At 39.6% G+C, this 12,937-nt stretch overlaps 1 protein-coding gene across 1 annotated transcript in view; it reads left to right on the forward strand.

Annotated features, from left to right (window-relative positions):
• The window catches only part of LOC135476255 (probable ATP-dependent RNA helicase DHX37), a 35,513-nt gene extending 22,994 nt beyond the window's left edge, over positions 1-12,519 (forward strand). The window contains exons 20-29 of the mRNA XM_064756217.1: positions 645-832; positions 1,117-1,179; positions 2,803-2,959; positions 3,245-3,365; positions 3,714-3,777; positions 6,708-6,822; positions 7,267-7,404; positions 9,500-9,668; positions 11,008-11,105; positions 11,406-12,519. Coding sequence (XP_064612287.1) covers positions 645-832; positions 1,117-1,179; positions 2,803-2,959; positions 3,245-3,365; positions 3,714-3,777; positions 6,708-6,822; positions 7,267-7,404; positions 9,500-9,668; positions 11,008-11,105; positions 11,406-11,485 — 1,193 coding nt within the window. The 3' untranslated portion in view covers positions 11,486-12,519. The remainder of the gene's footprint in view (positions 1-644; positions 833-1,116; positions 1,180-2,802; positions 2,960-3,244; positions 3,366-3,713; positions 3,778-6,707; positions 6,823-7,266; positions 7,405-9,499; positions 9,669-11,007; positions 11,106-11,405) is intronic.
• Positions 12,520-12,937: the final 418 nt, after the last annotated feature.

Raw genomic sequence — 12,937 nt, forward strand, 5'->3', positions numbered from 1 at the left:
GATAAACATTTGATTTTTGATTTTTTTTTTTTGATTGGTGTTTTACGCCGTACTCAAGAATATTTCACTTATACGACGGCGGCCAGCATTATGGTGGGTGGAAACCGGGCAGAGCCCGGAGGAAACCCACGACCATCCGCAGGTTGCTGACAGACCTTCTCACGTACGGCCGGAGAGGAAGCCAGCATGAGCTGGACTTGAACTCACAGCGACCGCATTGGTGAGAGACTCCTGGGTCATTACGCTGCGCTAGCGCTTTAACCGACTGAGCCACGGAGGCCCCGATAAACATTTGCCAGAAAATAGCCCAATTTAATGGTTTCAATTTAGTCTCCTCCCACATGTATTCATCATGTTAATTATATTTTCTGTTTTAGGGCTCATTTAACTAAAGAGTTATTCTTTACCCAGCCAATCAGCCGATGACGAGTAAGGCCTTGTACAGATGACAACTTTATGTCACTGTGTTTTTGAATCAGGAGGTTACCGAGTACATTGTGAATATTGGCTGTTCACATGTGCTTTTGGCACGCTGAAGTTTCTTTCCTACAATAGACCTGCCTGTTATTTAAATATAAATTTCTTAAATTTGGTGTAAAGCACTAATCAAACAATGAAATACTTTCTTTTTTTTTTTGTTTTAGATTTTAGCACAAAGATTACTCCCCTTGGTCGAGTTATGGCGAGTTTCCCGGTTTCTCCACGATATGCAAAAATGTTGGCACTGGGCCATCAGCATGACCTGTTGCCATATGTGGTTGCCATAGTAGCAGCACTCTCTGTGCAGGAGATGTTCCAAGAAATAGAGAAGCCCGCTGCTATGGAGAATGCTGTAAGTTGTGAATCTGGTTCTTAGCTTCAATATTGAGTTGTTAAAATTCATCACTACTATTTAAGTTGCTCTATTGGTCAGTTGGTCTGATTTTTGACATTCTACCTTGTATGACTGGCCAGATGGCCAAATTATTTTTCATTATATTTTCTAACATCCATGAATCAAGGGGCTTCCTGTGGGACATCACATCCATTGCAAATTCGCAGTACGCGTATTGTAAAATGTGCTCTATTTTCTGTTGAGGAACCTCGGAATGAAATCGAATTGTTATATGTTCACAGAAAGAAGAACAAAGACAGCGTCGTGTGCGGATGTACCAGATCAGACGTACATGGGCAGGCACTGTAAGAGTGTTGTTACCATGGCAACAAAAATCATATTGAGCAAATATTTGTGATATCTGTTTGAAATCGATTTTTGGCGACAGAATAATTCCTCAAAGCTTGTCTTAAGCATGTTGTATTGTGAGAAAATAATACATGTAACTCTACTTTGATGAGCTTTGATAACTAACATAAGAAGTGAACTTATGAGACAATCTCTTAACATGCTAGCTAGACCACTAGCTGTGTTCAGCCCGAGGTGCTTTCTCTGACGTCTGCTGTAACTGGATCAGCACTTCAAGCCAGCGCTAAAAAAGTGAAGCATAAATCCAGTGACAGCCCAGTGCCTAGATCAGCCCCAGTGGTATTTAGATTTGTTTGCAGTTGTTGCAGAATTGAGCATGAATCCTGTTGCAATTATGTAAACATTTAATTGGAGTCAAAATCACCAGCACAACCTCTCTGAGGCCGTGACCTGAAACTCGAATACCCCGGCCATGAACCTGCAGCTAGGCTATTGAAACAGGGTTCAAACAGGCTTGAGTTCCTTGTAAATGATTCAGTAGGCCTGGTGTATCAACAGTTCAAGCAGCAGAAGAAATGTTCTAACAATATATCCAATTTCCAAAAAAATTATGTTTATCACTTTGGCCTTTCATCGTCGAAGCCCAACTTTTATCTGTCATAGGCTACTGCTTAGACTATTATACAGAAAATACCTTGCATGTTAGAGAACTGGAGTAAATGCCCTCAATAATGGAGATGGTGCTGAAACTGTGTCAAGGCAAAGTTTCACAAAATATTTATTGGGTTAAAAAAAATCTAAAAAAAATATTTAATGCCGGTTTAGATACTTCTAATGGTAGTCTTTCAGTGGATATAGACAATAGTCAGGTGCTGAATTTCACTTTAAAAGGGTTCCATTGATCTTAGAAAGGTGTTTTGAGGTTTGTTTGGGAAGTAGGATTATGTACTACTGAAAAAAAATTCAGCAACGTAAGTAAGTTTTTATGGTCTTTATTTAACCTCAAAACAGTGCGGTGTTGAGAGGGGTAGATCCAGGGTCAATCCTGGGTCAGGTCACACCTAAGACGTTACAAAAAAAGAGGAAGTTGTAACTTCCTCGCTTGGCGTTCAGCATTAAGGGGATAGTGCAACAACTAGTTGACCCGTTTCAGTATAATGGCTTGGGTGGTGCGGCTTACTTGCCTTCGGTAAGGCATCTCAGTGAAGCAGCACTAGATGAAAGAGCGGTGGAAATCCGTCCTGTAACAAGGAAGCACATTACATACACTCCAAGGACTCCTTCGTCATCTTATGACGGAATAATTGTTAGATATGACTTTATACCCCAAGCACTCACTCACTTACTTACTCATAATGATGCATTACATATTTTCAGGCCTGGTTCAGTTTGTAAGCCAGAGGAACTCATCTCTCCTTGTAAAGGCTTTTCACCATCCTTGTGTGGAAACGACTATTCTCAACCTACCTAATTACCCTTGTCATGTTAGACAAAACCTAATTACCCCAATTCCTTTTTGCATATGAAAGAGCAACTTTCGTCCTGCAACAAGGAGGAGCTGTTTAAAGTGGAACGTGTGTAGCCTCTGTAAGTTTCCGCATCTTTTCTCTGTTTCTCAGGGCCACTCGTTTTTGCTAGGTGACCTGATGGTGATGCTGAAGGCTGTGGGGGCGTGTGAGTACGAGGGCTGTTCCCCGGATTTCTGCGCTCACCACGGCGTTCGCTATAAGGCCATGAAGGAAATACGCAAACTACGTGCACAGCTCACTAATACAGGTTTGAACAAGAACGTAGTGTCATTTGCTTGTCTTTTCTGACAGAGACAAATTTAAGTTTCTCCATGAGACAAAGAGCTCGTCAATGTATAGATGGTGGTTTGACCGTTCACATGTGTGTGACTGGGCAGAATGATCAGTTTTGAAAAAAAATAAAAAAATAAAAATTGGTGTTGAAAAATTGGCAGATGATAGGATCTGGGCCATGATAATGTGCTATGTAAACATTTTTGCAAAATTTGCTGCTTGATTTTAAAAACTGCTTTTTTTTCTTTTCTGTTTACAGTGAACCTAGTCATTCCTGACACCTCCCTATGCCTTGATCCTAAGTTATCTCCCCCTAATGACTTACAGGCCAAGCTGTTACGACAGATTGTATTGGCTGGGATGGCAGACCATGTAGCAAGGTGAGAGATAACTTACTTATTCAGCCTGTACAAGTAGGGCATAAAAGGGTTAAAATTCAATTTAAATTTCAGTCAATTTTGATGATATCAGTCTGAACAAATTAGTCAATCTGCACAAATAGGGCATAGACAAGCTGAAATTAAATTCAAATTTCGGTAAATTTTAGTAATATTGAATGAATAAGCCAGTTAAATTCAAATTTCACTAAATTGTAATGATGTCAGTCTGAATGCAGAGGTTTGTTTTGTCGGAAAATTTTGAGAGGGTTTATGGAACGTTTTAAATATGCATTTGTGTGAACTTGGACTCCTACAAGTACCCTAACCCCTGAGCTGTGTGTGTTGTAGGAGGTGTGCAGACCCACCCCCTGGGGCTGATGAGGAGGCTAAAAAATGTAGACATGCGTACCAGGTGAGATAAGGCTGACACAGTGCACTAGGTGCACCTGCTAGTGTGTGTCAGAGTGAAAGTCTGGTATTAAAAGAATTGCAATAAAACTTGGTTAAATGATATATTCTGATTTTAAACTTTTCATTTCCCAAATTTGTTCATTTAGGAGCAAATTTTTTTTTCCTCTGTGCAGGGAACCAGCAACCTGCAGATGGTCGTGTGTTTCCCTCAGGCTCTGCCCGGTTTCCACCCACCATAATGCTGGCCGCTGTCTTATAAGTGAAATATTCTTGAGTGCGGCGTAAAACACCAATCAAATAAATAAGTAAATAAATTCTCTCAGTGAACAGAGCTTGAGGAGCCTGTATTTATCCACCCTACCTCGTGCTTAGACATTTGCTGTGAAATACATGTTGTTTTGTGTTTTTTTTCTCAGTGCACAGAGCTTGAGGAGCCTGTATTTATCCACCCTACCTCGTGCTTACACATTTGCTGTGAAATATGTGTTGTTTTGTTGTTTTTTTCTCAGTGCACAGAGCTTGAGGAGCCTGTATTTATCCACCCTACCTCGTGCTTACGCATTTGCTTTGAAATATGTGTTGTTTTGTGGTTTTCTGTCAGTGCACAGAGCTTGAGGAGCCTGTATTTATCCACCCTACCTCGTGCTTACGCATTTGCTTTGAAATATGTGTTGTTTTGTTGTTTTTTTTCTCAGTGAACAGAGCTTGAGGAGCCTGTATTTATCCACCCTATCTCGTTCTTACACATTTGCTTTGAAATATGTGTTGTTTTGTGGTTTTTCTCTCGGTGCACAGAGCTTGAGGAGCCTGTATTTATCCACCCTACCTTGTGCTTACACATTTGCTTTGAAATACGTGTTGTTTTGTGGTTTTTTTCTCTGTGAACAGAGCTTGAGGAGCCTGTATTTATCCACTCTACCTTGTGCTTACACATTTGCTGTGAAATATGTGTTGTTTTGTGGTTTTTTCTCTTAGTGAACAGAGCTTGAGGAGCCTGTATTTATCCACCCTACCTTGTGCTTACACATTTGCTGTGAAATATGTGTTGTTTTGTTGTTTTTTTTCTCAGTGAACAGAGCTTGAGGAGCCTGTATTTATCCACCCTATCTCGTTCTTACACATTTGCTTTGAAATATGTGTTGTTTTGTGGTTTTTCTCTCGGTGCACAGAGCTTGAGGAGCCTGTATTTATCCACCCTACCTTGTGCTTACACATTTGCTTTGAAATACGTGTTGTTTTGTGGTTTTTTCTCTCAGTGCACAGAGCTTGAGGAGCCTGTAATTATCCACCCTACCTTGTGCTTACACATTTGCTGTGAAATATGTGTTGTTTTGTGTTTTTTTCTCTCAGTGCACAGAGCTTGAGGAGCCTGTATTTATCCACCCTACCTCGTGCTTACACATTTGCTGTCAATAAATGTTGTTTTGTGTTTTTTTTCTCAGTGCACAGAGCTTGAGGAGCCTGTAATTATCCACCCTACCTTGTGCTTACACATTTGCTGTGAAATATGTGTTGTTTTGTGTTTTTTTCTCTCAGTGCACAGAGCTTGAGGAGCCTGTATTTATCCACCCTACCTCGTGCTTACACATTTGCTGTCAATAAATGTTGTTTTGTGTTTTTTTTCTCAGTGCACAGAGCTCTTGAGGAGCCTGTATTTATCTACCCTACCTCGTACTTAAACATTTGCTGTGAAATATGTGTTGTTTTGTGTTTTTTTTCTCAGTGCACAGAGCTTGAGGAGCCTGTATTTATCCACCCTACCTCGTGCTTACACATTTGCTGTGAAATATGTGTTGTTTTGTGTTTTTTTCTCAGTGCACAGAGCTTGAGGAGCCTGTATTTATCCACCCTACCTCGTGCTTACACATTTGCTGTGAAATATGTGTTGTTTTGTGTTTTTTTCTCAGTGCACAGAGCTTGAGGAGCCTGTATTTATCCACCCTACCTCGTGCTTACACATTTGCTGTGAAATATGTGTTGTTTTGTGTTTTTTTCTCTCAGTGAACAGAGCTTGAGGAGCCTGTATTTATCCACCCTACCTCGTGCTTACACATTTGCTGTGAAATATGTGTTGTTTTGTGGTTTTTTCTCAGTGCACAGAGCTTGAGGAGCCTGTATTTATCCACCCTACCTCGTGCTTACACATTTGCTGTGAAATATGTGTTGTTTTGTGGTTTTTTTCTCAGTGCACAGAGCTTGAGGAGCCTGTATTTATCCACCCTACCTCGTGCTTACACATTTGCTGTGAAATATGTGTTGTTTTGTGTTTTTTTTCTCAGTGAACAGAGCTTGAGGAGCCTGTATTTATCCACCCTACCTCGTGCTTACACATTTGCTGTGAAATATGTGTTGTTTTGTGGTTTTTTCTCAGTGCACAGAGCTTGAGGAGCCTGTATTTATCCACCCTACCTCGTGCTTACACATTTACTGTGAAATATGTGTTGTTTTGTGGTTTTTTTCTCAGTGCACAGAGCTTGAGGAGCCTGTATTTATCCACCCTACCTCGTGCTTACATATTTGCTGTGAAATGTGTGTTGTTTTGTGGTTTTTTCTCTCAGTGAACAGAGCTTGAGGAGCCTGTATTTATCCACCCTACCTCGTGCTTACACATTTGCTGTGAAATATGTGTTGTTTTGTGTGTTTTTTTCTCAGTGCACAGAGCTTGAGGAGCCTGTATTTATCCACCCTACCTCGTGCTTACACATTTGCTGTGAAATATGTGTTGTTTTGTGTTTTTTCTCTCAGTGAACAGAGCTTGAGGAGCCTGTATTTATCCACCCTACCTCGTGCTTACACATTTGCTGTGAAATATGTGTTGTTTTGTGTTTTTTTTCTCAGTGCACAGAGCTTGAGGAGCCTGTATTTATCCACCCTACCTTGTGCTTACACATTTGCTGTGAAATATGTGTTGTTTTGTGTTTTTTTTCTCAGTGCACAGAGCTTGAGGAGCCTGTATTTATCCACCCTACCTCGGTTCTGTACAAGCAGAATGCAGAGTTTGTTGTGTACCAGTACATCCACGAGACGTCCAAACTTTACATGAAAGGTATTCATCTGGTATTTTAAATGTGAGCTATAGATAAGTCTGAGGAAGAAAAATCAATTGTATATCAAATTCAAATTAAATTGTAAAAATGGTGGCAAAATAATTTTGTAAATAGAATTTGAATTAATATGTTAAAATAGTGCACAGGACAAAATGCTTTGTAAATGAAAATTTAAATTAAATTGTGAAAATAGACAGGACAAATCAATTTTACATTAAATTAATATTTAAATTAGAAGTAGAAATTCATTAAGTTAATGTTGTTGATTTTTTTTTGTAAAAATATTTGACATTTATTGGAGATTTGTACAATAAATATTTTTGACCAATTTTGGAGGTTTTAAGGTTTGCCGACCTTTGTAAAGGTTTAGTATTCTTCTGCATCCTTTAAGTCTCATCAACATTATCAATTTTGAAAGTGAAAATTTCGTTATGCATTCCTAGGGGTGACAGCCATTGAAGATCATTGGCTGCCGATATTTGCTCCATCTCACTGTACATATTCTAAGCCAATGGATGAGCCTCTACCCAGATATGACCCAGTCAAAGACCAGGTGGTGTGTCATATGACCTCTACATATGGTAAGTATAATGTACAGAATGTGCAATGCTGACGCGGACCCACGTGGGAATGATCAGTGTTCTCTTTTAATACAAATTATCATTACAGAATTTATGCTAAGCCCGTGTTGCGTCTGGTAAACAGACCCATGCCCCCTGAAAAGCTACAGAAAATTCCCCATCAGACTTATAAAAATGTGAAGTAAAGAAAAGTCTTTTCAATCGCCAGTGGAATGTTTGAATCGATATGTTGTCGGTAATAAATAGTTAAAGCACCAAAGAAACCAATCTACACACTCGCCAAACTTTTGTGTATAAGCTGCATCAACAACGAGTCCTCTACATGCATCTAGTCAAACTTTCGATTTTTTATACCCATGTGTCAGATCTCTATGACATAATAACACGGGGATAGTGCATGTAGCACTAATGGCCCAGTGTGCTCCAGCATAATAGCTAGAATGCATAGGCCCATAGTGACCCAAAGTCCGACCTAAGTATGGTCTCCTTGACTGACCCCTCCGTACATCATTAATTTTGGGAAAATGCCTTTAAAAGTGACAAGAAATCAACATTTCATGTGCGAGATGATCTACCCTGACAAGTCAGAAAGGTCAGTCTTGAACTTTTGCCCAAGACATGTTAGTTTTGTCATGTATTTTCGTTTCGCCGTCTTGCTCATGGGAAGGCTCTAGTACAGGACGAGAATTTTACTACGGACATTGGGAGTAACACCTTATCAAAAGACCCAAAATTGAAGGGGGAATACTAGTTCAAAAATCCGGTGAAAGCTTGGCTCATATTTACTGATACGCAAAGACCCCTTCCATCCTTTGCTACGACGAAGTGTACACTGGATTATGACATTGTATCTGTATTGGCAATGCTCTCTGCATGTGCAGTAGTTAATATCCAAATCCTTTTTATACATGGTCTGTCCTCAAGCTGAGACATTTATGCACCTTTTGCAACCATTGACATTGACCTTTATTTGATATTTCCTCAGAAAATCTGTCGAATTCGAAAATTAGGTCTGCTTTGAGCTACTCACCACATGATGCCGTCTACCCGATTGACCAAAATTGGTACATCAATCATGTTGATGCCTGTTGAGAAACTGACATCATGTAAAAATATATCACATTTATCAAGTATTCCAATTTATAGAACAGCTCAGCACTCAAAGATGTTGTGTTGACAATTGATTGTTGAGTGAAGTAGAAGTATGAAGTGCCAGATGCTTTTAAGATAAGAAATTGACGCTGTGACAACGATTTTTTTTCACCAGTCGTCAACCAGATCTTAATTAAATGTGGTTTAACAGTGTGGCGTGCGAAAGCAATAGCTGCTTATGTTTAATTAAGATTAATTAATGGATTGCACAGTTGTTGAAAACTGTTTATCTTCCAACAGTATTTCTTTATGTTAAATAATGCACAAACTTGTCAGAGTTCTGTGGTTTACCAGTTCCATTCACTCATAAAATTGACCAGTCCACCACTGTACAATACAAAAGTCCTTGATTATGTGACTTAAACACAATTAAGTAAATAATACATCATCCATTGGTCTCAGAATTACGTTCGGAGTTTCCTGTATGTATATCTATATTAGGGGCAAAATTCCTATGTTTCTGCTATATTTTTCTGGAAAGCCTCCTATATTTTCTCCTGTATATTTCCTAAGAGAGGCACTCTGAGGGCTGACATCATGATTTCCGGAATATCATGTGACTGTTTCTCAACCAATGGAAACTAAGAATCAGTCCATGAGGTATAATAATTTAGCCCAAATTCCGTCAGGTGCAACTTGGAGACCTGCAGTGGCTCATTATAAAATTTAATATGTCTCATATTTACTATACATTATTGGCTGACAGACAGTAAAAATATCATTATCTCTTAACTGCAATATAAGACAGAGCTTTTGTGATGGGGTGGGGTGTTGTCTTTATTTTTGGTGTCTGGTATATTCCGGAAGGCTGCACCATAAAGATGACAGCAACTATCAGGCAACAAAGATACTCTTATTTGATATATACATTTTACTGAAATACTTTTTGTCAACAAGATCTTTGAAACTCGTATCAGAACCTTGTGATTATTGTTTTTTTCAGGACGTTGTTGTTGGGCAGTCTCGGCCACAGAGTTGGAATATCCACAAGGTCTTGATCGCTTTAAGTGGTTTGCACGGGCTTTGTTAGAAGGGGAGGTAATCCATGAACTCAAGCAGTTTGTTCCATGTTTGCTGTCTGTACCTGCGACAATGATCAAACCTTGGGCCAAGTAAGTTGAGACAACAGTGATATTTTAAGTCTGTTTTGATTTCCATTATATTACAAATGAAACATACAGGTTAAAAGTCCTACTGTACCATGTTATCAGTCAGAACTATTTTTAATTGCTGTAATTCTTCAATATTTTCAACATGTTTGCAAAGTGTTGATTTAAGCATATTCTGAAGACATTAGTCTCTGTAGACTGATAAAATTATAGCTTTTGTGATGCCCTGAAATTTGCCAATCCAATCAGTGTAGTTTTGTCTCCAAAATTTACAAATTAAATTACAAATGTGCATGAAGCACTGAAAGTCGCTGTTTTATATGAGAAAAGGTTGAGAAATTAGGGTTACACATACTATACTATGGGTGTCTGAAGAAGGTTTCACCAGAAATCATTTAGAGTAGATGAGTGAGGAAGAAAATTTAAGAGCTGAGCATTTGTAAACTTAAGAAGTTCCAGACTGACAGAAGTGTCATTTGTGCCTCTGAAACATGGTGAGACAGGTGAGCGGTAAATTGATGTCAGTGCCTAACACTTCTGACAAGTCACATGATAGAGTAAAGCATTTTTTTTACCTTTAGTAATAATTCGATCTCGAAACTCCCCAGTTAGATAATTAATTATTTTCGCTGTGACCGACCGGCTGTGACCGACCGGCTGTGACTGACCGGCTGTGACTGGCCGGCTGTGACAGACTAACTGTGACTGGCTGGCTGTGACAGACTGACTGTGACCGACCGGCTGTGACCGACCGGCTGTGACTGGCCGGCTGTGACAGACTGACTGTGACTGGCTGGCTGTGACTGGCCGGCTGTGACCGACCGGCTGTGACTGACCGGCTGTGGCTGGCCGGCTGTGACAGACTGACTGTGACCGACCAGCTGTGACTGGCCGGCTGTGACCGACTGACTGTGACCGACCGGCTGTGACTGGCCGGCTGTGACCGACTGGCTGTGAACCACTGAGGTTGCGAGCTAAATTACAGATTCAGCCAAACAAGGGAGAGAATGACTTGCATCTACAATCTCATTGGTCAAGGGTTATTGAAGAACAAACATTGAAGTTGAGTGTCGTATTATTTCACACTATGCAACTCTTTTACTTATTAGTTACTTAGGTAACGTAACATGCCCACAAAATGCAAATAAATGTCACAAAACGTTATTTCTCAGTAGTTACGCACAGTACGAGGTGTAGTGAAAATTTGATGAACTAAGGTAGATTGTTTAAGCCTCCAGCCTGAAACCTGACTACCATTATACAAGTCGAAAACTCTTGAGTATGGCGTTAAACACTTACCAAATCAAATTACATATGAACGTCAATATTCCTGGTGTTTCAGGCTTCAGCCCAGAACAGAGACTCTCCTGAAGGCGTTGATATCTGAGGCTGTGGACACTAGACAGGTGCTGACAACAGTCTGGAGAAACAAACCTAAGTGTAAGTGATAGCCTTAAGGTTAATGGTTCAAATCCTACACATGCTGTTTTTGGTGTGCTCTTTGGATAATAAAATAAATACTCTTCTGATGATCGATTTGGTCAAAATCAATCTTTCTTGACTTCCTCACACTGTTACAGAAATATACAGCCTGTACTCCAGTTCAAGCAGGTGCCTTAAATATCATTCGAAAATTTTGTGAGGTTTTTTGGTTTCTGTGCAAACAGCCCTGCTGTGAACTTAAAACATAACAAGAAATATTGATTCCTGTTTTTTCTGTCTTTTTTGTTTTTTCTTCAGATCTTCTCTCTGCATATTTGGAATGGCTGCCAGAATCTCAGCATGAAATGGTCCGGAAGATATGGCCACCATTGTCATAGTAGCAATGTCTGTAATACTTGTATAAACATCATACGAGACTGGATGAAAAACCAGCCTTTGTGGCTGATGTGGTTAGCACGCCGACGTGGCACAATGACCCAGCAGCCTCTCACAAATATGGTCGCTGTGAGTTTAGTCCAGCTCTTGCTGGCTTCTTTCTGTAACAACGTGAGAAGGTCTATCAATAACCTGCAGATGGTTGTGGGTTTCCCCCGGGCCCTGCCCAGTTTCCTCCCACCATAATGCTGGCCGTCGTCATACAAGTGAAATATTCTTGAGTACGGCGTAAAACACCAACCAGATAAATAAAAATCAGCATATACATTGTAAACTATTTGTGTATGTCTCCTCCAGTACGTAAGGTAACCTGTTGTGAAAGCAAAGGTACAGTATATGTGTTCAGGATAAACCAAATGATGGTGTGTACAAGGTGAACACAATGAAAGCAGGACAAACATTCATAGTTGATAAAAATTGTTCTTTTTTTAATTTAGAAGGAAATATGAGATAAACCTGATTATTGCAGGGCACTACGTATGTACCTTTTTGTTGGCCCAACGTCAGCGGCTAGCATCGTGGCATACGCCTAAAAGGCTCCAGGAAGAACACGAAGGGTGGCTGACAGCCAAAGAGGGCTGCTGATCATTATTAAATGATCGATAGAAGTATGATGTAAAACCATGTGTTCTGTTTTCACCTCCTGCTATCCATCCATTAATGATAGGGAAGGCTCTGTTATATGTATACAAATCTGCTTTTCTCTCACTGTGAAGATGAGGTTTGGCATATACACTGTACCTGTAGCTGAAACATGGTTGATGAGAATTAACTCAATAGTTTGTTTACACATTTTCCTGATGTCTACAATACAGTTGTAGAATTAACAATACAGTTGTAGACATCAGGCTGCAGAGGAAGTAAGAAAGGGTTTAGTACTTTATTAATGTATGTTGTTGTTGTTTTTATTGATACAGCAGGCCTGTACATGATTTTGTATTATAAACAAAAATAAAACTGAATGACTTTTCGAGAATCAGATTTGTGTATTTATATTATGTGTTTTTGTTGGTAAAGGCTCTGTTGGAAAGACCCACTTTTGTGCACATTATTTATTTCATTGTTGTTTAATGCTACACCTGAGAATGTCTTATACAAGGATGACCTGTTTTATTGGAGGAGGAAATCAAAGTGCCAAGGGCAAACCATCGACTTTTGGCAAGTTACTGACAGACTTTTCCACGTTAAATATGCACACTATATTGATGGAAGAGAAATCAGAAAACCTCCTGACCAGCAAGCATAGATTGAATGCGAATGAAAAGAACAGACGTTTGTACAAAAAGTACATCTCTTATTTCATTTATATTTTACAGCATGCAATATGTTTTATTTGACTGTGGCCAGGTGTAGGTGTGGTGGAAACTTTTTCTACCTGTCTCTAGCCATTGGTG

The sequence above is a fragment of the Liolophura sinensis genome, chromosome 10 (assembly GCF_032854445.1).
Source record: "Liolophura sinensis isolate JHLJ2023 chromosome 10, CUHK_Ljap_v2, whole genome shotgun sequence".
In the NCBI taxonomy this organism is placed as follows: Eukaryota; Metazoa; Mollusca; class Polyplacophora; order Chitonida; family Chitonidae; genus Liolophura; species Liolophura sinensis.